Source organism: Neoarius graeffei, chromosome 18 (genome assembly GCF_027579695.1).
Source record: "Neoarius graeffei isolate fNeoGra1 chromosome 18, fNeoGra1.pri, whole genome shotgun sequence".
Classification (NCBI taxonomy): Eukaryota; Metazoa; Chordata; class Actinopteri; order Siluriformes; family Ariidae; genus Neoarius; species Neoarius graeffei.
The window spans coordinates 27,219,421-27,244,799 of NC_083586.1; the positions used below are offsets into that span (position 1 = coordinate 27,219,421).

The window sequence follows — 25,379 nt, forward strand, 5'->3', positions numbered from 1 at the left end:
AAATTTGGTCAAACTTCACGGCCACCCTCTTACTACCGCCCATGTCATGTATACCACATTTTGGGAATTTTCGTCCATGGGGGGCGCTGTTTTTGGCCGACGCAATTTCTCCAAAACGGGTTTTTGGTAAATAATTCCATAATGCTTTTCCTTCACACCACTACCTTGTGATAGTGCGTTGCTGTTGTAGACACTTATTTCTCCATCTCATAATCGCTCATGTACAGCATAGCGCCACCTTCTGACATGGGAAAAACCAAAAAATTTATTCTTCAAAAATCTATCTCTCATCTTCTATTTACTCAATTGTCATCAAACTTCATACGCCAACTCTTCATAGCTCTCCTGACATATCCGCCAAATTTTGTGCACTTTCACCCCTGGGGGTGCTGGTTATGGCACAAATGATATTGCAGCTTCTGATTGGTCAAACTTGGCAAGCAGACTCTTTACGGTATTTCGCGGGGACGCATGCCCCCGCCCCCCCTGGCCGCTGGCGCGAGGGCCCGTCAAGGCCGCTTGCGGCTTTAATTAGGGCCCGAGCCCTATAGGGCGAAGGCCCTATTGATCTTGTTCGGTTTTTTATTATTATTATTATTATTATTATTATTATTATTATTATTATTATTATTATTCCTTAGTCGCGGTCGCTGTTCGGCCTTTTTTGGGGCACTTCCTGTGGACGAAAACGCGCATATTTTGGATCATTTTATCGGCATCCCCTACGCTACTCAGATCCAAAACCCCAGATCTGGGCGGGGCTCTGGGCCTCTATAGCGCCCCCTAACGCCTTGAAAATTTTGCCTTTTTTCGAAGGCTCCTGGTTGCCATATAGTTTGTCGTAGAGGAACGAAATTTGGTTCACATATGTATCTTACTGAGACGAACAAAAAACGTTCTATGAATGCATAGCCACGCCCAACGGGAAGTGAGGTAATTTTACTTTTGTGCGAAATGCATGGCCACGAAGACGGCGCAACTCCTCCTAGACCGTTCATGGGAATGTCACCAAAATTGATACACATCATCTACAGACATGGCTGACAAAAGTTACTAAATACGTTTCACGTAGGATAAAACGTTCAGAAGTTATACGTCAATCAATTTTCACTTCAAAATTTTACATGCTAAAAAATTCATAACAAATCTTCTAATTGCTCAAAACTGCTCATACTTCACACGCAAATCACTCATTGGGCTTCTGACATGTTACCCAATTTCTGTGATATTTCGCCACTGGGGGCGCTATTTTTGGGCAAAAAATCCAATCTTTCCTCAAATTTGGTCAAACTTCACGGCCACCCTCTTACTACCTCCCATGTCATGTATACCGCATTTTGGGAATTTTCGTCCATGGGGGGTGCTGTTTTTGGCCGACGCAATTGCTCCAAAACGGGTTTTTGGTAAATAATTCCATAATGCTTTTCCTTCACACCACTACCTTGTGATAGTGCGTTCCTGTTGTGGACACTTATTTTTCCAACTCATAATCGCTCATGTACAGCATAGCGCCACCTTCTGACATGGGAAAAACCAAAAAATTTATTCTTCAAAAATCTATATCTCATCTTCTATTTACTCAATTGTCATCAAACTTCATACGCAAACTCTTCATAGCTCACCTGACATGTCCGCCAAATTTTGTGCACTTTCGCCCCTGGGGGTGCTGGTTATGGCGGAAATGATATTGCAGCTTCTGATTTGTCAAACTTGGCAAGCAAACTCTTTTCAAGACCCTTATTGGGGCGCTTGCCATGGTCGACAACGCACGAAATTTGGCTCCTTTTTCTTAGACTGCCACCGCTACTGAGAACCAAAAGCCCAGATCCAGCCGGGCCTCAGGGCCTCTATAGCGCCCCCTAACTCGTTGTGATTTTGGCCTCCCGCTTTAAGGTGCCTGGTTGCCATGTAGTTTGTAGGAGTGGCGTGCCATTTGGTACGCATATGTATCTCACTAAGCCGGACAAAAATGTAATGCCAATGCATTAGCCACGCCCAACAGGAAGTGAGGTAATTTCACTTTTGTGCGAAATGCATGGCCACGAAGACGGCGCAACTCCTCCTAGACTGTTCATAGGAATGTCACCAAAATTGATACACATCATCTACAGACATGGCTGACAAAAGTTACTAAATAAGTTTCACGTAGCTTAAACCGCTCAGAAGTTATACGTCAATCAATTTTTAATGCAAAATTTTACATGCTTAAAAATTCATAACAAATCTTCTAATTGCTCAAAACTGCTCATACTTCACACGCAAATCCCTCATTGGGCTTCTGACATGTTCCCCATTTTCTGTGATATTTCGCCACTGGGGGCGCAATTTTTGGGCAAACAATCCAATCTTTCCTCAAATTTGGTCAAACTTCACGGCCACCCTCTTACTACCGCCCATGTCATGTATACCACATTTTGGGAATTTTCGTCCATGGGGGGCGCTGTTTTTGGCCGACGCAATTTCTCCAAAACGGGTTTTTGGTAAATAATTCCATAATGCTTTTCCTTCACACCACTACCTTGTGATAGTGCGTTGCTGTTGTAGACACTTATTTCTCCATCTCATAATCGCTCATGTACAGCATAGCGCCACCTTCTGACATGGGAAAAACCAAAAAATTTATTCTTCAAAAATCTATCTCTCATCTTCTATTTACTCAATTGTCATCAAACTTCATACGCCAACTCTTCATAGCTCTCCTGACATATCCGCCAAATTTTGTGCACTTTCACCCCTGGGGGTGCTGGTTATGGCACAAATGATATTGCAGCTTCTGATTGGTCAAACTTGGCAAGCAGACTCTTTACGGTATTTCGCGGGGACGCATGCCCCCGCCCCCCCTGGCCGCTGGCGCGAGGGCCCGTCAAGGCCGCTTGCGGCTTTAATTTATTTTTGTTGTTGGTTGTTTATGCGTTAATACAATACACATAAAACTTACCTGTGAGTTGTGTGTGTTTTTGCTCTTCTACTCAATGCAATTTCTGATACCTCTTTCTCCAGTAGCGAGCCTAATCTTTTGATGTGCTGGTCCAAAAGGTAAACATATAGTGGTACAGGCATCTGTAAACTCCAGCGGTTACTCTTAGTAGTGTGAGCTGAAGTAGGTTACATGTTCCAAAGTAATTATGAGCCCATGTGGTTATATCAGATGGCACTGCATCAAGAACCATCATTCATCTAAAGATGAATTCAATTTACTGCATATAATTTGACACATCTTCTGAGCAACGATGCTAGTGGATCACTTGAACCCCAGCTTTTATGAGAGGGAGAGCAAATATGCAATTTTAATTTTCAGCGTAAAGGCTAAGGTGTTTGACTAAACAATATGTTTTCCGTTTCCCTTAATGCCAACAGCATGTTCTAGTCTATCACAGGGAATAGTCTGATCAATGGTGTCAAAATCTGCACTTAAAGTGAAGCAACACAAACAAGGAAACACAACCTTGATCAGAGGCCAGTAGTAGGTCATTTACCACTTTAATCAGTGCGGTCTCTGTGCTATGATGAGGCCTAAATCCTGAGTGATAGATTTCATGAATGTTATTCCTATGTAGGTATGAACATAACTGCTGTACTGCAACTTTTTCTAGGATCTTGGAGATAAAGAGGAGGTTTGATATTGGCTTATACAGTGGTGCTTGAAAGTTTGTGAACCCTTTAGAATTTTCTATATTTCTGCATAAATATGACCTAAAACAACATCAGATTTTCACACAAATCCTAAAAGTAGATAAAGAGAACCCAGTTAAACAAATGAGACACAAATATTATGCTTGGTCATTTATTTATTGAGGAAAATGATCCAATATTACATACCTGTGAGTGGCAAAAGTATGTGAACATTTGCTTTCAGTATCTGGTGTGACCCCCTTGTGCAGCAATAACTGCAACTAAACGTTTGCGGTAACTGTTGATCAGTCCTGCACACTGGCTTGGAGGAATTTTTGCCCATTCCTCCATACAGAACAGCTTCAACTCTGGGATGTTGGTGGGTTTCCTCACATGAACTGCTCGCTTCAGGTCCTTCCACAACATTTCCATTGGATTAAGGTCAGGACTTTGACTTGGCCATTCCAAAACATTCACTTTATTCTTCTTTAACCATTCTTTGGTAGAACGACTTGTGTACTTAGGGTCGTTGTCTTGCTGTATGACCCACCTTCTCTTGAGATTCAGTTCATGGACAGATGTCCTGATATTTTCCTTTAGAATTCACTGGTATAATTCAGAATTCATTGTTCCATCAATGATGGCAAGCCATCCTGGCCCAGATGCAGCAAAACAGGCCCAAACCATGATACTACCACCATCATGTTTCACAGATGGGATAAGGTTCTTATGCTAGAATGCAGTGTTTTCCTTTCTCCAAATATAACGCTTCTCATTTAAACCAAAAAGTTCTATTTTGGTCTCATCCATCCACAAAACATTTTTCCAATAGGTTTCTGGCTTGTCCATGTGATCTTTAGCAAACTGCAGACGAGCAGCAATGTTCGTTTTGGAGAGCAGTGGCTTTCTCCTTGCAATCCTGCCATGCACACCATTGTTGTTCAGTGTTCTCCTGATGGTGGACTCATGAACATTAACATTAGCCAATGTGAGAGAGGCCTTCAGTTGCTTAGAAGTTACCCTGGGGTCCTTTGTGACCTTGCCAACTATTACACGCCTTGCTCTTGGAGTGATCTTTGTTGGTCGACCACTCCTGGGGAGGGTAACCATGGTCTTGAATTTCCTCCATTTGTACACAATCAGTCTGACTGTGGATTGGTGGAGTCCAAACTCTTTAGAGATGGTTTTGTAACCTTTTCCAGCCTGATGAGCATCAACAACGCTTTTTCTGAGGTCCTCAGAAATCTCCTTTGTTCATGCCATGATACACTTCCACAAACATGTGTTGTGAAGATCAGACTTTGATAGATCCCAGTTCTTTAAATAAAACAGGGTGCCCACTCACACCTGATTGTCATCCCATTGATTGAAAACACCTGACTCTAATTTCATCTTCAAATTAACTGCTAATCCTAGAGGTTCACATACTTTTGCCACTCACAGATATGTAATATTGGATCATTTTCCTCAATAAATAAATGACCAAGTATAATATTTTTGTCTCATTTGTTTAACTGGGTTCTCTTTATCTACTTTTAGGACTTGTGTGAAAATCTGATGATGTTTTAGGTCATATTTATGCAGAAATATAGAAAATTCTAAAGGGTTCACAAACTTTCAAGCACCACTGTAGCTGGACAGCTGACGGGGACCAAGGTCAGGTTTTTTTAACCAGGGGTCTGATAAGGCCTAGTTTAAAGGTTTTAAGACAGTGCTAAGGGAAGAATTGATTCTTTTTAGAGGAGGTTTGATTGCTTCTGTTGGTATCTGTTTGAATAAATGGTAATAGATCTAATACAGGGGTTGGCATGGTGGTGGAGTGGTTAGCACTGTCGCCTCACAGCAAGAAGGTCCTGGGTTTGAGCCCAGTGGCCAACGGGGGCCTTTCTGTGTAGAGTTGGCATGCTCTCCCCATGCCTGCATGGGTTTCCACTGGGTGCTCCGGTTTCCCGCACAGTCCAAAGGCATGCAGGTTAGGCTAATTGGTGGCTTTAAATTGACCGTAGGTGTGAGTGTGAATGGTTGTTTGTGTCTATGTGTCAGCCCTGCAATGACCTGGCAACTTGTCCAGGGTGTACCCTGCCTCTCGCCCATAGTCAGCTGGGATAGGCTCCAGCTTGCCTGCGACCCTGTAGAACAGGGTAAGCGGTTACAGATAATGGATGGATCTAATACAGAAGCTGATGATTTTGCTGAGGAAATTAGTTCACTCTTGAAAGGGAGTAAAACCTTCTAATCGCTGATCTGATATGGTTATATTGCAATCTACATGGTTAATTATCAAATTGCACTGCTTTTTTCATTAAATTAATAGGCTAAATTTTTGCCTGATAGTTTCAATTTTGTCACTGAAAAAAAATTCATGGTCATTGTGTGGCAGCGGGGGCGTGGTTGGGCATCAGTTTGTAAATGGAGGGTAGGGTCAGGAAAGGTGAGTGGCCAAGTCGTCACACCTGTTGTCAAAGTGTGTGTTTCTTGCAGTAATGATGGAGCATAAGAGGAGTGCAGAGAAGGGCTGGCTGGGACCAGAACATGACTGTGTGTATGTCTTAGAGTGCCTGTTACAAAGCTGAAAAGCTATAATAAACGTGTTTGAATGCTAGCTCCTGCCTGCTGTACTTCTATACTCCACCCACATCAGGGAAACGATCACAGTGGTGCCAAAACCCGGGAGTACAGAAGAGAACCCATCCATGGAGTCCTTGCCATTCAAGGACCTCATTCATGCCCTTGCTACCACACAGCAGAACCAGCATCAAGCCCTGATCACCCTCTGGAAGGAGCAGGAACCACACTTTGAGGCCTTGATGTTGGCCCAGCAAGAACACCGCCCGGTGTTCCAACACCTGCTTGTGTCAGTGGGGTCCCCTCAACGGCCACCGCAGTGGACCCTCCCCACCTCACCCTAATGAAGATGGGTTTGCATGACGATCCGGAAGCCTTCCTCGCACTCTTCGAGCAAGCAGCCAAAGTGTGGAGGTGGCCGGTCGAGCAGCGCATCTACTTCAGCTGCTGACTGGCGAGGCACAGCTCGCCACGCTGCAGCTCCCCGACAACAGCCGGCTCATATATGCTGACTTAAAGCGAGCCATTCTACAGCGTGTCGGCCACTCCCTGGAACAACAGTGTCAGTGCTTCCAGGCGCTGAAGTTGGAGGAGGTTGGCTGGCTGTTTGCATTCTGCCAACAGCTCCAGGATGCCTGCTGGCGGTGGCTGAGGGCAGATGACCGTGATGCTGAGGGAATTATGGACCTGGTGACACTGGAGTAGTTCATCGCATGACTTCCAGAAGGAATGGTGGAGTGGGTCCAGTGTCATCGCCCAGTGTCACTGGAACAAGCCATTGGGCTGGCAGAGGACCACCTGGCTGCAGTTCCGATGGCAGGAAGACGTGTTTCCTCTTCTCCTCTTTCCTCTCTCTCTCCCCTCCCTCTGCTTCCTGTCCTCACCCTGTTCCCCCAGCCAGTCTGATGCACCTGTGGTGTCCTCCCGTTTTCCCCTTCTGTGTCGGTGTCTTCTCCCCCTCAGGTGAGTGACGCCCAAAACACCAGTGCAGAGGGAGAGCCTGGGCCGGTGTGCTGGCACTATGGAGAGCTGGGACATCTTCAAAGTCAGTGTTCCGCGATGGAGGTGGGAGCGGTGGTCTGGATCCCTGATATACCAGAAACCGCCCTCGATTGGGCCAGAACATATCGTATACTGGCTAGTGTACAAGGGGATACGTATCACGCCTTGGTGGATTCTGGCTGTAACCAGACCTCAATCCACCAAAGCCTGATGCAAGGTGAGGCACTGGGGAGAGTGCAAGTGGTGAAGGTACTGTGTGTGCATGAGGATCTTCACAACTACCCTTTAGTGTCTGTCCACATTCTATTTCAGGGAGAAAAGCATAGAGTAAAGGTGGCAGTTAATCCTCATCTCACCCATTTGCTGATTTTGGGGACTGATTGGTCAGGGTTTAAAGAACTAAGGGAACACATAGTAAGAGGTGGGTCCTGGATTAATACGTCATGGGAAGATCATGGTTTGGCATTGGCTGGGGAAGCGGTCACAGAGCCATCTATGTCAGCACCGTGTCAGGGCGATACAAGGATCGAGGAGCAGCCTGCCCCTCCTCCGTCTCTCGGGGATTCCCTTGAGGATTCCCCATTACAGCAGTCGTGAGATGAAACTCTGCATCATGCATTTGACCAAGTGAGAGTAATCGATGGTCAAATTCTCCAGCCGAGCGTGACACTGTCCTTCCCCTATTTCGATGTTATTAAGGACAGGTTGAACTGAGTGACGGAGGACACTCAAACTGGCGAACAAATAACTCTGTTATTAATCCCAAAGAGCTGTAGGGAACTTGTATTCCATGCGGCTCACTTTAATCCCATGGCTGGACACTTAGGGCAGCCTAAGTAACACTAGCCTGAATAATGGCCCAGTTCTATTGGCCAGGGATTCACGGGGATGTGCGTCAGTGGTGTGTGGCGTGCCACAAACGCCAATTAGTAAAGCCCGTGGCCACTCCAAAAGCACCTTTGCGCTCTCTCCCTCTAATCGAGACCCCTTTTGAGAGAATTGGGATGGATCTCATCAGGCCATTAGATCAGTCAGCACGGGGATATCACTTTATTTTAGTTCTGATGGACTATGCAATGCGATGTCCAGAAGAGGTGCCTTTCTGTGGCATCTCCACATGCAGTATTGCGGAAGTGCTCTTCCGTATTATCTCCTGGGTCAGGATTCTGAAAGAAATCCTGACAGACCAAGGCACTACATTTATGTCACACACACTGTGCGAACTGTATGGGTTAGTGGGAATTAAGTCTATCCGCACCAGTCTATCACCCACAAATGGATGGCTTAGTGGAACGGTTAAATCAGACACTCAAAAACTTAATTAGGAAATTTGTAAGTGAGGATGCGCTTAATTGGGATAAATGACTCGAACCCCTGCTATTTGCAGTTTGAGAGGTCCTGCAAGCCTCCATGGGTTTTTCACTATTCAAATTATTATATGGACATGAGCCACGCGGCATTTTTGGATGTGCTATGTGAAAATTGGGAGGAGGGACCTTTGCTTAGCAAGAACGAAATTCAATACGTTCTCGACCTGCACACAAAACTCCACACACTCACTCACTTAACCCAGGAGAATTTGCAGTAGGCACAAGAACGTTAAGTCTGACTGGTGACGGGGCATGCACCCTAGAGAGTTCACACTGGGAGTCAAAGTGCTCGTACTATTGCTCATGTCGAGCTCCAAATTAATCGCCAAGTGGCAAGGGCCCTTTGAGGTCACACGGCAAGGCAGGGATGTCAACTATGAGGTGAGGTGAACAGACAGGGGTGGGGCATTGCAAATTTACCACCTCAACCTGTTAAAACGTTGGAATGAGGAGGTCCCCATGGCATTGGTGTCAGTAGTCCCAGAGAAGGTGGAGCTGGGGCCGGAGGTACAAAAAAAAAAATTAACATCTCATGCCACTCCAGTCCCTTGTGGAGACCACCTCTCACCAGCCCAACTCACGGAGGAAGCTAAGTTGCAGAGGGAATTTTCTGACGCGTTGCTGCACCCACCTCACAGAACACCAAATTGAGATGCCCCTGGGGCTGGTGGTGTGTGGCCACCCTTACCGCTTGCCTGAACACAAAAAAAAGATGGTCTGGGATGAACTCAAGGCCATGCTTGAAATGGGCATAATCAAGGAGTCTCACAGTGACTGGAACAGCCCGGTGGTCCTGGTTCCCAAGACCGATGTGTCGCTCTGGTTTTGTGTGGACTATAGAAAGGTCAATGCGGTGTCTAAATTTGACACATACCCAATGCCTTGCATTGATGAGTTGCTTGATCGATTAGGCGCTGCTCATTTTTATTCGACACTGGATCTAACGAAGGGATATTGGCAGAGCCCCTTGACTCCTCTATCCTGAGAGAAAATGGACTTTTCCACACTGTTTGGGTTACACCAATTCGTCACGCTTCCTTTTGGGTTATTTGGGGCTCCACCGACATTCCAGCGGCTCATGGACAGGATTCTCTGCTCTCACACTGCCTACGTGGCAGCAATGACATTATCTATAGCAATGATTGGCCGCGGCACCTGGAACACCTTAGGGCCGTCCTGAAGTTGCTGAGGCATGCGGGTCTCACTGCGAACCCGAAAAAGTGTGTGGGTGGGTGGAAGTACAGTATCTGGGTTTCCACTTGGGTCATGGGCAGGTGTGTCCCCAAATTGCGGCCTGCCCAAGGCCCAAGACCAAAAAGGGGGTGAGACAGTTCCTGGGGTTCCTGGCTACTATCGTAGGTTCATACGATAATTATTCAGATGTCACCAGCCCACTGACTGATCTCACTAAAAAGGTAGCACTAGATCTGGTCCAGTGTACAGAGCAATGCCAACAGGCTTTCTCCTAAGGTAAAAGCTGCACTGTGTGTGTGTGTGTGTGTGTGTGTGTGTGTGTGTGTGTGTGTGTGTGTGTGTGTGTGTGTGCGAGCGAGAGGGGGCACTTTTACACTCCCCTGACCTCTCTCTCCTTTATTTTACAGATGGATGCATCGGACAGGGGGCTGGGGGCTGTTCTGTCCCAGAAGGTGGAGGGTGAGCACCTTCTGGGACAGCCGTAAGCTTTCGATGCATGAAAGCAAATATAGCACTATCAAGAAGGAGTGTCTGGCCATCAAGGGGGCAGTCCTCGCCCTCCATTACTACCTGCTGGGATGCCCTTTCATCCTCTGTTTGGACCATGCGCCCCCCCAGTGGCTCCACCTCATGAAGAATGCCAATGTGTGGATCACCTGTTGGTATCTCACCCTCTAGCTGTTGAAATTCGAGGTGGTCCACAGGCCGGGGGCGCAGATGGTGGTGGCAGACTTCCTGTCCCGTGTGTGTGTGTGTGTGTGTGTGTGCATGTATAGGAGTCTGCTGCAGGCCGGACAGTTCCCCGTCCTGAGTTGGGCAGTGGGGGTATGTGGCAGTGGGGGCATGGCCGAGCATCAGTTTGTGAATGGAGGGCGGGGTCAGAGAAGGTGAGTGACCAAGTCATTACATCTGTTGTCAATTAATGTGTGTGTTTTTCTTGCAGTGATGGTGGAGCATAAAAGGAGTAGGAGAGCAGAGGAGGGCTGGCTGGGATCAGAATACGACTGTGTGTGTGTCTCCTAGAGTGCCTGATACAAACCTGAAAACTATTATAATAAACGTGTGTTTGAACACTAGCTCCCGCCTGCCGTACTTCTGTACTCCACCTACACCAGGGAAACTATCACACATTGCTACTACATATTGATTGTGTGCGTGCTTTGTTGATTGTAAGCATTCAGTCATTTGATCAAGTTCTGTGGGGTCACATGGTGATTCAAAGTTGATAACTCTGGGAGATTATGGATAAAACTATGTACAGTAGCTGATGTGAATCTATATTTGACATGGTAGTGTGGCAAGGTGCATATATGATGACTAAGGACACATTTTAAATGAAATGGGATAATGATCTGAGACTGGAAATGTGGCTATATTTTCTATATTTAATCCAAATGTTAGTATTAGATCAAGAGTGTGCTTATGGTTGATTACATTCAGGTCTGCTACATTCTAATTAACCCCTACGCAAACTACAATGGATGCAATCACCGATTTCAGGGTGTCTTTTATGTTATCAAAATGAATATTTTAAAGTCTCCAACAATTAATGCTTTGTCTAAAAAACAACCAGGTTCATTGAGAAAACCATCCATATCTCACTGATGAACATAACTTGTAAATGCAGGGCAGAGGATATCTTTTTTGGACTTTGTGATATTTGCACGTGCAAATGCCACCTGCTTTGTTTTCAATGACAACATTTTGAGAAACGTAGGGTGAGACAAAAGAAAACTGGAGTATGCAGTCTGAAGGAAATTTAAGAAGTTGTTTACATTACTATAGTGGCCAGTGTTGCCCCAGTAAAAAAAAAAAAACCTGCTGCCCAGCTCAATTTAGTCATTTTGGATATGGACTAATTCAATAACTTCATATATGCACTCATGGTTTTAAAGATGTTCAAATATTAAGTTTTGCTGTGAGTATTATTTAATCCTAGTGTTTTTATTTTCCTGTCACTCCTGTCAATTGATTTTTGATCTTGGCTCAGTAAATAAGAAATAGAATAAAACACAGTTACAACACAGAAAAGAGCCATAAAACTGTGCATTTTGTATAATATTTGCTTTGAATATGTATCCCAAAGTATAATTAGTTTGCAACAAGTTCTTTGATTTCTATAAACCAATCACATTAAAAATTGTGTACAGTCACTCATAGCTCAAAGCTGTGTGTATTCTAATGCATTTGTCAATCAATTGCTCACCAAGAATGAAGAAGCTTAGTTTGTGGCTTTCTTTTTTTGTGGTTGCAATAAGTAAACACAATACAGAAAAACAACAGAAGCTGCATTACTTGATTTTATTGGGCTGTTTAATACCATTAAATACAGTTATTTCATACCTAAAATAAGGAATTTGATTGTTTTAATGATTATTGTTTTACTGCAATTAAAATTAAATGCAAAATTTAAATCAGACATCTAAATGCATCATATGCATTAATATTATTATGGATAACTTCATGCGTGTCCATGGAAGTAAGCAAATCTTTATTTAATAATATGTTTCCTTTTCCACCCAACCTAAAAAGAGAAAATAAACCAGTTATCCTTTAGCACTATTATACATTTTCTTTTATTGATTAAACAATATTTAATCTTTTTAAAAACTTTATTATATTAATAAAATGCTCATTGATATTTATTGTATTATTTGTACAATAGATCTTTATCCACTGATTTTATCCAAAACTGAGAAGATATTTCATGTTGGAAGTGATTTAATTAATTTTTGAAGGTATTTAATAATTTCAGTGAGTATATTATACCTGGTGCGCTCTCAGCACATTCATTTGACCAAAGTGAACATAACATTTACACTGAACAAAAATATAAAAACACCACCTAAGGTTTATAAACATTTCATGGACTTATGATGTAAATATTTTAACCAAATAATTCATGTACAGTACCAGTCAAACATTTGTGCACTCTTACTCATTACTATGAATAATCAAAATTTCATTTTTAGTAGTGTGTGTAACCACCATTTGCATTCTGTAGTGCAGTGCATCGTCACATAGTGAATGAAATTATCTGGTCTTAGGTGGTCACACAGATGAGGATGAATTTTCTGACCCTGAAGTTGGTGTTGTGACATGTCCTGTGCAGCCATGCGGTCAATTGGTAAAGGCTGTTTATTGTTGAAAATGACCATTCCCAGCTGCAGCAATCTGGCAAATTGACATAACAGCTTGCAACATGCCAACTGCCCTCTCCCTGTCAACTTTTGACATCTGTGGCATTGTGATATGTGACAAATCTGGAGGATTTGGGGTGGCCTTTTATTGTCCACAATATAAAGGTGTGTCTTTGTACTGATGATATTGCTTCGGCAGTATTTCGACTGACCACACCTGTCTTTTGGGTGGATTTGCTTGTATGGGACTTTACTTATTACTGAGCATATGACAAATTATTATTATTTTCATTTCAAACCCACAAACAATGTACGTCTCTTGAAAAAAATAACAATGAAACTCAACATTTCAATAAAACAAAAACATTTCCCCCATTTTAAGGTGTTGCGTTTATAATCTTTATTCAGAACACATCTGTCCTTACCTCCGGGGCTCCGTCTAAGGATGTATCTTCTAATCTCATCATAGATAAAGATGAGGAAAGCATATGGTAAGGCGCATAACCACCATGATGGCCTATAAGGAAAAGTAGGTCAATTGTTATAATAGATAATTATAAATGACAACTGCTACACTACAGCTGAGTGTCAGTGCAAATGTTTTTGATACTTTTCCAATGGCTTCTAAAAATAGGCTTTTTACTTCTGCTTGATTATGTCAAGGTGTCTGGTCGATTCTCTCTCTCTCTCTCTCTCTCTCTCTCTCTGTGTGTATATGCACACACTAGGTGCATCTCAAACAATTAGAATGTCGTGATAGTTATTTTTTCATAATTTAATTCAAAAAGGTAAACTTTAATATATCCCATATTCATTACATGTAAAGTGAAATATTTCAAGCCTTTTTTGTTTTAATTTTGATGATTATGATTATTTATAGGTCATAAAAATCAGAAATCTCATCTCATTATCTCTAGCCGCTTTATCCTGTTCTACAGGGTCGCAGGCAAGCTGGAGCCTATCCCAGCTGACTACGGGCGAAAGGCAGGGTACACCCTGGACAAGTCGCCAGGTCATCACAGGGCTGACACATAGACACAGACAACCATTCACACCTACAGTCAATTTAGAGTCACCAGTTAACCTAACCTGCATGTCTTTGGACTGTGGGGGAAAACGGAGCACCCGGAGGAAACCCACGCGGACACAGGGAGAACATGCAAACTCCGCACAGAAAGGCCCTCGCCGGCCACGGGGCTCGAACCCGGACCTTCTTGCTGTGAGGCGACAGCGCTAACCACTACACCACCGTGCCGCCCCGAAAATCAGAAATCCCACATCTTAAAATTTTTTGAATATTTCCTAAGATCAATCAAAAAAAGATTTACAACACAGAAATATCAAACTTCTGAAAAGTATGTTAATTTATACACTCAATACTTGGTTGGGGCGCCTTTACCACCAATGCAGTGTGGCATGGAGGGGATCAGCCTGTGTCACTGCTGAGGTGTTATTGAAACCCAGGTTGCTTTGATAGCAACTTTCAGCTTGTCTGTATTTTTGGGTTGAGTGTTTCTCATCTTCCTCTTGACAATACCCCATAGATTCTCAGGTGAGTTGGCTGGTCAATCAAGCACAGTAATATCATGGTCAGGAAACCATTTGGAGTTTTACAAGTTTTGGCACTGTTGGGTGGCACAGTGGTGTAGTGGTTAGAACTGTCACCTCATAGCAAGAAGGTTCTGGGTTTGAGTCCAGCAGCCAATGGGGACCTTTCTGTGTGGAGTTTGCATGTTCTCCCTGTGTGGGTTTCTTCCGGGTACTCCAGTTTCCTCCACAGTCCAAAGACATGCGGTTAGGTTAACATGGGGCAGCCATGGCCTGAGGTTGGGCTGAAATGCCCTTGAGCAAAGCACCTAACCCCCAACTGCTCCCCAGGTGCTGTAGCATAGCTGTCCACTGGGTATGTGTGTGTGTGTGTGTGTGTGTGTGTGTGTGTGTGTGTGTGTGTGTGTGTGTTCATTGCTCACTTATGCGTGCATGTGTGTTCTCACTGCTTCAGATAGATTAAATGCAGAGGTTAAATTTCACTGTGTGCTTATGTCTGTGCTTGAGTGTACATGTGACAAAGGCTTCTTGGCTTGGCAGATGCTAAGTCCTGCTGGAAAAGGAAATCGGCATCTCAATGAAGCTTGTCAGCAGCTGGAACCATGAAATGCTCTAAAATCTCCTGGTACATGGCTGCACTGACTTTGGACTTGATAAAACACAGTGGACCAACACAGATGACATGACACCCCAAATAATCACAGACTGCAGAAACTTCACAGTGGACTTCAAACACCTTGGATTCTACACCTCTCCACTCTTCCTCCAAACTCTAGGACCCTGATTTCCAAATGAAATGCAAAATTTACTTTCATCTGAAAAAGGACTTTGGACCACTGAGCAACAGTCCAGTTCTTTCTCTCTTCAGCCCAGGTAAGACCCTTCTGTCATTATCTTTGTTTCAGGAGTGGCTTGATATTAGGAATGCGACAGTTGTGGCCCCCTTCCTGAAGATGTCTATGCGTGGTGGCTCTTGATGCACTGACACCAGCCTCAGTCCACTCCTTCTAAAGCTCTACCAAGTTCTTGAATAGCCCCCAAACATAACTGCATCATCACTTGTTTATCACAATACATTATGGGGCTAGCCGGGGTCAGTAGTTGGACAATATAGTGGATATTAGATTACTTTTACGTGAGAGTGATGTGAGAGGAGCAATTTTGCCCTGCTCTGTCATGGAAGACAATGAAATTGGTGATTTAAAGAGGTGGATAACATGTCAAGAGTTTACAGCAGGAAAATCTGAATCCAAATCAAGCTTGGTGAGAAGGTAGGACATAAGTGACAAGAATTCGTACAACCTAGAGATTGACCGTGTCTATCTCTGTCTATTCCGAGATTTGATGGGCAAACATCAAATCTCACAATGTCTTATCAAAACATTTATAAATTAGTAATTAGTTAAAGAAAACTTGATATCTGCACTTATTTCAATAAATGTTGCTAGTGAGGTACACTGAACATTATACATACCCGAAAGAGAAACCTTCGTGGTTTGGGAATTTTATCAGTCTGACAGGCTCGTCTGGCTGCTGAGTGCTTCAGTACATTGAGAGGCAAAGGTTGAAGAATGCTTCTTTGTTTTACAGGCTTTGGAATATTGCTAGTTTCAAACGATGAACAGTGTTGATTGTTATAATCATCTATAACCAAAGGCCATTTCACAGACCATGGAAATATTGCTGGGTCACAGTTTAAGTATGTCTTTTTCCCACCAGAGAAATGTAAGCTACAAACATTTGTCCATTTCAATTCAGTTTGAAGGTTTTCGTTGTGGATTACACTTATCTGTTTCTTTCTTCTCCTTGACTGGCAGCTGATAAAAGCTCAAATTAGGTGTTCTCTTTGTTGTGGAGACAGTTAAGCACACAACAATTCACTTTAGGCATGGTTAAAACCAGTTAGACAGAACAGTGCAGTGTTTAACAAAGGTGAAAGTAAACAATATAGTGGCGCTGACCCCGGCTATCGCTCATAATGCATTGCATTAAACAAGCAATGACGTAGTCATGGGTTAGGGTTATTGATTTTTGACAATCTTCTCAAGGCTGTGGTCATCCCTGTTGCTTGTGCACCTTTTCTAGCCAGCCTTTTCAGCAATGACCTTCTGTAGTTTACCCTCCTTGTGGAGGGTGTCAGTGATCATCTTCTGGGCAACTGTCAAGTCAGCAGTCTTCCCCATGATTGTGGTTGCATGTACTGAACTAGACTGAGAGATACATGGTATTTATACGGTTTTACTCGAACTCGAAATCAAATATTTTGAGATGGTTTTGCACTGTAGGCCATAATTGTCAAAATTAAAATCGAAAAATGGTTGAAGCATTTTAGTTAATGTGTAATGAGTCAAGAATATATTAAATTATATATATATATATATATATATATATATATATATATATATATATATATATATATATATATATATATATTAGCCTATACATTATATATTTAGGGGCTAAAGTAAACAATTGCGACATCCAGTATGCGTCCCTATTTAGAAGCATGTTGTCTAAACTATCTTGAGCAGCGTTAACTATTGTTTCTATACAAATGAATTCAAAATCATTCAAATTATGGGGAGACTGATTAAAATGTTTGGCTACTTCACATGTTTTTTGTTGTTTTTCATACTAGATTTATGATTACGAAAACGTACTTTAAACTCCGTAGTACAAGATCCAACATATTGGAGATTACATTTACGGCAAGTTGCTAAATATATTGTATTGCAGGAGGTACAAGAAAGATGTTGGCGAATTTTGTATTTCCTTCCGGTTACGGAGCTGACAAAATTTTTTTCTATTTTTCTATTCTACATTTTATATACATTCTTTAATATATTCTGGACTCATTACATGTGAAATAAAAATGTTTCAAGCATTTTTCAAGCATATATATGGGGATGAGGCTAGAAAAAAAATCAGAAGCTTCCTTAATTTCTTATATTCCCTTTTTTGGGGGAGAGTGGGATAATCATTTTGCAATCAACTTAAAATTTAACTATACTATTATTTTTCCCCCTTAGACTTACTTAAGTGGATACATTCTAAGTGCAACATCCATGCCTGGACAATATGACAGAAAGGAAGCCAAAGCTGTCTCCTCCAAAAGCCCAAAGATAAGGATTTTATTCCTATAAGAAAACAGAAAGGATGGTGAAAATCAGATTCAGAATTTGGCAGGTAATTCTGAAATCTGACTCTTCATTAAATATAACTGCTTGAAAGTGATTTACATACTTCATTTTTTGCTGTATAATGGAATTCATCCTGGTCTTACAGATGATCAAATCAGCCCACTGCACTATCACAATGCTGACAAAGAATGCTGTCTGGCATGTGTATTCTACAATTTTTCTGCTCTCAAATGTCTGGAATAAATATATAGTACATACATACTTTTTTGATTAAAACAGATACGGAACATTTTACCATCTTTTTGTAGATAAAGGAAGTTTTAACATCTTGTGTATTTTAATCCATTTTGACCACATTTGAAGGACATACCCACTGTTGGCCATAGCTGTCCTCCAAGTCATTAAAATATTTATCATCCCAGTCAATACGCAATCCTATCAGGTATGAGGGAAGGAATCCATTCTCGGCAAGGATTGCAAAATAAGTGAAGAAACCCGCAGCTGCTTGCATCATTCCTAAAAATAGAAAATGTTAATTCAGTTAACATTACCATAAACCAGATCTGAATGATTAATAGCCTAATTATATTAAATTCAATATACTTTACAGTGTCTCAGTCATCTTACCAATTTGTCCATATGCCATACTAATTAGCCTTTCATTCACTAACTTGTCTTTTTGTGGGTTTCTGGGCTGTCTTTTCATGATATCACTCTCAGCACTTTCATAGGCAAGTGAAATAGCAGGCACCTGCATAAAAAAAAGGAAATGAAATGCAATGGCATAAACATTTTATGAGATTTCACCAGGTACTCGTAGATCCCTACCCAAATGTACTATTCACTTTTGTGATGATATCTTTGTGGTAAGCCTGCCAAATTCCTGCTGAAATCTGTTTGGCTGATGGTAGTCATGTTTTTTTTTATTAATTAGGTAATCAAAAATACACTTATAAATTAGCACTTAGCTGTATCAAATTACCAAAATGCCAAATCAGCAATCAAATTTGTTTTCTGGTTATGGATAAAACATCCTCCAAATCAAAAATCTGAGAAACAACTTTTGTTTTGACTGGTCTTTGATACAATACTTTGAGACAAATGTTGTGATTCAAATTCTTTACATCAACATCAATCAGCACCTTCCAGAAAACTAAAAGAAAAATTCTACATGGGTAGACAAAAACTTCTTACAGCCCCTTACAAGAAGGTTCTTTACTCATATACAAAATTTAGTCTGAAAATTTTACACCATTGCTAAGATATGACTTCACTTCTTGCTTGGAAAGTTTGTTGTCAAATTTCTTTGGCCTATATGGACAAAAAACCTGATAGTCTTATTTGGGTCTGTCTCCTGATGCGGTCTTCCTCATTTCATGGTCAGTGGACAAATTTTATTGGAGAAGAAGCACAAAAACAGTTTTTGTTAAACTTTAAAATGGCTGACTTCCTGTTTGACAAATCATAAATTTGTTACATAATCAACATTCTCAACACCTTCAGGGGAATCATGAGAAACAATAGTCTTGATTTGACGTTGTGCAGTTCAAAAGTTATGAGGAATTTTATGAAGATATAAATTATAGCACCACCTAGCAGACCCTTAGGAATAGGTATCTCAGTTATCTACCAAGATCAAAATATGTTAGTGTTGCTGAGATACTCCCTCACTTCCTATTTGATGGCTTCACCATGAAACAAGATTTAAGTAAACCGTTCACCATATCACAAATTTGAGAAACAAGTTCTCTCCAAGTGGTATCCTCATGTGTTCTCCCAAAGTTCATAGTTATAGGATAAAATTTGTAGAACAAGAAATGAAAAAAAAAACCCAATCCTGTTTTTGAAAAAAATTAAAAATGACCAAAAAACCCCAACCAAACAAAAAAATGACCCAGATGTGTCAGAAATTAACACAAGTGAATTTGGCTTGACCCAAAGAATCAGAAGAAAGTGAAATCATTCATATTATACAGTGGTGCTTGAAAGTTTGTGAACCCTTTAGAATTTTCTATATTTCTGCATAAATATGACCTAAAACATCATCACATTTTCACACAAACCCTAAAAGTAGATAAAGAGAACTCAATTAAACAAATGAGACCAAAATATTATACTTGGTCATTTATTTATTGAGGAAAATGATCCAATATTACATATCTGTGAGTGGCAAAAGTATGTGAACCTCTAGGATTAGCAGTTAATTTGAAGGTGAAATTAGAGTCAGGTGTTTTCAATCAATGGGATGACAATCCGGTGCGAGTGGGCACCCTGTTTTATTTAAAGAACAGGGATCGATCAAAGTCTGATCTTCACAACACATGTTTGTGGAAGTGTATCATGGCACGAACAAAGGAGATTTCTGAGGACCTCAGAAAAAGCGTTGTTGATGCTCATCAGGCTGGAGAAGGTTAAAAAAAATCTCTAAAGAGTTTGGACTCCACCAATCCACAGTCAGACAGATTGTGTACAAATGGAGGAAATTCAAGACCATTGTTACCCTCCCCAGAAGTGGTCGACCAACAAAGATCACTCCAAGAGCAAGGCGTGTCATAGTCTGCGAGGTCACAGAGGACCCCAGGGTAACTTCTAAGCAACTGAAGGCCTCTCTCACATTGGCTAATGTTCATGTTCATGAGTCCACCATCAGGAGAACACTGAACAACAATGGTGTGCATGGCAGGGTTGCAAGGAGAAAGCTACTGCTCTCCAAAAAGAACATTGCTGCTCATCTGCAGTTTGCTAAATATCACATGGACAAGCCAGAAGGCTACTGGTAAAATGTTTTGTGGGTGGATGAGACCAAAATAGAACATTTTGGTTTAAATGAGAAGTGTTATGTTTGGAGAAAGGAAAACACTGCATTCCAGCATAAGAACCTTATCCCATCTGTGAAACATGGTGGTGGTAGTATCATGGTTTGGGCCTGTTTTGCTGCATCTGGGCCAGGATGGCTTGCCATCAGTGATGGAACAATGAATTCTGAATTATACCAGTGAATTCTAAAGGAAAATGTCAGGTCATCTGTCCATGAACTGAATCTCAAGAGAAGGTGGGTCATGCAGCAAGACCCTAAGCACCAGTGTTGTTTTTGGCAGCTATTTTTGGTTTAGTTTTAGTCTTAGTCTTTTGGACGAATGCTTATTAGTTTTAGTCACATATTAGTCAATTCTATCCTTGATAGTTTTAGTCCAGTTTTAGTCAGTCAGTCATTTTAGTCGAAAAAATAATTACTTTAAAATATTAAATTAGGCCAATACAGAGATAGGAAATTGTAATCGAGGTTGACAGGTTGTGCATAACATACTCTCGACACAAACACTGTCTAGTGTGCATGCTCTCTACATAAACGCTGTCTAGTGTGCATACTCTACATAAACGCTGTCTAGTGTGCATGCTGTCTACATAAACGCTGTCTAGCATGCATGCTCTCTACAACCCTGATTCCAAAAAAGTTGGGACAAAGTACAAATTGTAAATAAAAACAGAATGCAATGATGTGGAAGTTTCAAAATTCCATATTTTATTCAGAATAGAACATAGATGACATATCAAATGTTTAAACTGAGAAAACGTATCATTTAAAGAGAAAAATTAGGTGATTTTAAATTTCATGACAACAACACATCTCAAAAACGTTGGGACAAGGCCATGTTTACCACTGTGAGACATCCCCTTTTCTCTTTACAACAGTCTGTAAACGTCTGGGGACTGAGGAGACAAGTTGCTCAAGTTTAGGGATAGGAATTTTAACCCATTCTTGTCTAATGTAGGATTCTAGTTGCTCAACTGTCTTAGGTCTTTTTTGTCGTATCTTCCATTTTATGATGCGCCAAATGTTTTCTATGGGTGAAAGATCTGGACTGCAGGCTGGCCAGTTCAGTACCCGGACCCTTCTTCTACGCAGCCATGATGCTGTACTTGATGCAGTATGTGGTTTGGCATTGTCATGTTGGAAAATGCAAGGTCTTCCCTGAAAGAGATGTCGTCTGCATGGGAGCATATGTTGCTCTACAACCTGGATATACCTTTCAGCATTGATGGTGTCTTTCCAGATGTGTAAGCTGCCCATGCCACACGCACTAATGCAACCCCATACCATCAGAGATGCAAGCTTCTGAACTGGGCGCTGATGACAACTTGGGTCGTCCTTCTCCTCTTTAGTCCGAATGACACGCCGTCCCTGATTTCCATAAAGAACTTCAAATTTTGATTCGTCTGACCACAGAACAGTTTTCCACTTTGCCACAGTCCATTTTAAATGAGCCTTGGCCCAGAGAAGACGTCTGCGCTTCTGGATCATGTTTAGATATGGCTTCTTCTTTGAACTATAGAGTTTTAGCTGGCAACAGTGGATGGCACGGTGAATTGTGTTCACAGATAATGTTCTCTGGAAATATTCCTGAGCCCATTTTGTGATTTCCAATACAGAAGCATGCCTGTATGTGATGCAGTGCCGTCTAAGGGCCCGAAGATCACGGGCACCCAGTATGGTTTTCCGGCCTTGACCCTTACGCACAGAGATTCTTCCAGATTCTCTGAATCTTTTGATGATATTATGCACTGTAGATGATGATATGTTCAAACTCTTTGCAATTTTACACTGTCGAACTCCTTTCTGATATTGCTCCACTATTTGTCGGCGCAGAATTAGGGGGATTGGTGATCCTCTTCCCATCTTTACTTCTGAGAGCCGCTGCCACTCCAAGATGCTCTTTTTATACCCAGTCATGTTAATGACCTATTGCCAGTTGACCTAATGAGTTGCAATTTGGTCCTCCAGCTGTTCCTTTTTTGTACCTTTAACTTTTCCAGCCTCTTATTGCCCCTGTCCCAACTTTTCTGAGATGTGTTGCTGTCATGACATTTCAAATGAGCCAATATTTGGCATGAAATTTCAAAATGTCTCACTTTCGACATTTGATATGTTGTCTATGTTCTATTGTGAATACAATATCAGGTTTTGAGTTTTGTAAATTATTGCATTCCGTTTTTATTTACAATTTGTACTTTACCCCAACTTTTTTGGAATCGGGGTTGTACACAAATGCTGTCTAGTGTGCATGCGCTCTACATAAACACTGTCTAGTGTGCATGCTCTCTACATAAATGCTGTCTAGTGTGCATGCTCTACATAAACGCTGTCTAGTGTGCATGCTCTCTACATAAGCACTGTCTAGTGTGTATACTCCATTGTTCACAGACTTGTGTTTCTGCCTCCATTTAACATGTCGCAATGCGCTGATAGAGCACAAACGTCATGATGAACACACAACTAGAAGATGACCACGCTGTCTGTTAATGTAAATATGATGGCTAAACATGCTGCTAACGTTAGAGTAGCCAGGTGTGCTGCTGCTCATTTAGACATATTAAGGCACAGCAACAGGTGTGAAAAGCTACATTTCCCCCCATGTGTTTCACAGTAACTCAAATATTGGTCAATATATGACAAAGCATTCAGTTGCTGTCCCACCAATAATCCCTGCAGGACAAGTGTTACTCATGACATGTTAATTGAATTTAAGTTAGCTTAACCAAGCCAACTTTAGCATGAAGCTAGCGGTCCCATTCATTTTCGCCAGGTCACAGTGTTTTGGAAAACTTCATAGGAAATTCATCACAGACTGATTGTTGAGTGACATTAACCAAAGCTAGCAAATGTATACATGATTTGTTAACAGGACTTCTTGTAACATTAACTTACCGTCGCAGAAATAGCAGCATGGTGAGCCTTTAGATGCCTCTTGAGGTTGGTTGTATTCTTGCCACGTAGTTTATAGCCACAGCGTTTACCTCTGTCTCCCACTACAAGGCATTCCATTTTATTTTCTGCTGGATTATGTGTAAAGTATGTCCATAAATCATCGCGTCTTTTCCGCCCACCAAGCCCTTGTGCTGGTGTTGCCGCTGCCATGGTCCATGAACTGTGTGTGGCTGCCCCAGTGTGCACTGTGCCTGGACATGCCTGGTGGTGGGTGTGACCAAACAAGGACAGGATGCAGGTGCATTGCTGATATTTTCAGCAATTGGCAGACAGACTGCATGCACCGTTGGAGGAAACGCCATGCATTTTGATAGTGCTTTAGCCAACCCACTAACGTTTTCGTCTCATCTCGTCAACAAAAACAGATACGTCTCATCATATTTTCATGATCAAAGAGTTATGTTTAGCTCATCACTGTCTCATTTTAGTCATGAAAAAAAGGTGCGTTAACAAAATAATTTTGTCATCGTTAACGAAAACAACACTGCTAAGCACACAAGTTATTCTACCAAAGAATGGTTAAAGAAGAATAAAGTTAATGTTTTGGAATGGCCAAGTCAAAGTCCTGACCTTAATCCAATCAAAATGCTGTGGAAGGACCTGAAGCAAGCAGTTCATGTGAGAAAACCCACCAACATCCCAGAGTTGAAGTTGTTCTGTACGGAGGAATGGGCTAAAATTCCTCCAAGCTGGTGTGCAGGACTGATCAACAGTTACCGGAAATGTTTAGTTGCAGTTATTGCTGCACAAGGGGGTCACACCAGATACTGAAAGCAAAGGCTCACATACTTTTGCCACTCACAGATATGCAATATTGGATCATTTTCCTCAATAAATAAATGACCAAGTATAATATTTTTGTCTCATTTGTTTAACTGGGTTCTCTTTATCTACTTTTATTACTTGTGTGAAAATCTGATGTTGTTTTAGGTCATATTTATGCAGAAATATAGAAAATTCTAAAGGGTTCACAAACTTTCAAGCACCACTCTGTATATATATACAGTGGTGCTTGAAAGTTTGTGAACCCTTTAGAATTTTCCATATTTCTGCAAAATATGACCTAAAACATCATCAGATTTTCACACAAGTCCTAAAAGTAGATAAAGAGAACCTAGTTAAACAAATGAGACAAAAATATTATCCTTGATTATTTATTTATTGAGGAAAATGATCCAATATTACATATCTGTGAGTGGCAAAAGTATGTGAACCTCTAGGATTGAGCAGTTCATTTGAAGGTGAAATTAGAGTCAGGTGTTTTCAATCAATGGGATGACAATCAGGTCTGAGTGGGCACCCTGTTTTATTTAAAGAACAGGGATCTATCAAAGTCTGATCTTCACAACACATGTTTGTGGAAGTGTATCATGGCATGAACAAAGGAGATTTCTGAGGACTTCAGAAAAAGCGTTGTTGATGCTCATCAGGCTGGAAAAGGCTACAAAACCATCTCTAAAGAGTTTGGACTCCACCAATCCACAGTCAGACAGACTGTGTACCAGTGGAGGAAATTCAAGACCATTGTTACCCTCCCCAGGAGTGGTCGACCAACAAAGATCACTCCAAGAGCAAGGCATGTAATAGTCGGCGAGGTCACAAAGGACCCCAGGGTAACTTCTAAGCAACTGAAGGCCTCTCTCACATTGGCTAATGTTAATGTTCATGTGTCTATCACCAGGAGAACACTGAACAACAATGGTGTGCATGGCAGGATTGCAAGGAGAAAGCCACTGCTCTCCAAAAAGAACATTGCTGCTCGTCTGCAGTTTGCTAAAGATCACGTGGACAAGCCAGAAGGCTATTGGATAAATGTTTTGTGGACGGCTAAGACCAAAATAGAACTTTTTGGTTTAAATGAGAAGCGTTATGTTTGGAGAAAGGAAGACATTGCATTCCAGCATAAGAACCTTATCCCATCTGTGAAACATGGTGGTGGTAGTATCATGGTTTGGGCCTGTTTTGCTGCATCTGGGCCAGGATGGCTTGCCATCATTGATGGAACAATGAATTCTGAATTATACCAGCGAATTCTAAAGGA

The 25,379-nt window shown here is 41.7% G+C and overlaps 1 protein-coding gene across 1 annotated transcript in view; it reads right to left on the bottom strand.

The window, feature by feature from the left end:
* Window positions 1-12,025: 12,025 nt before the first annotated feature.
* Window positions 12,026-25,379, bottom strand: part of LOC132866060 (sodium/potassium-transporting ATPase subunit alpha-1-like) — a 39,533-nt gene continuing 26,179 nt past the window's right edge. Inside the window, exons 17-22 of the mRNA XM_060898622.1 lie at window positions 18,199-18,322; window positions 17,942-18,087; window positions 17,675-17,805; window positions 17,467-17,568; window positions 13,309-13,400; window positions 12,026-12,267 (exon numbers count right to left, since the gene is read on the bottom strand). Coding sequence (XP_060754605.1) covers window positions 12,239-12,267; window positions 13,309-13,400; window positions 17,467-17,568; window positions 17,675-17,805; window positions 17,942-18,087; window positions 18,199-18,322 — 624 coding nt within the window. The 3' untranslated portion in view covers window positions 12,026-12,238. The remainder of the gene's footprint in view (window positions 12,268-13,308; window positions 13,401-17,466; window positions 17,569-17,674; window positions 17,806-17,941; window positions 18,088-18,198; window positions 18,323-25,379) is intronic.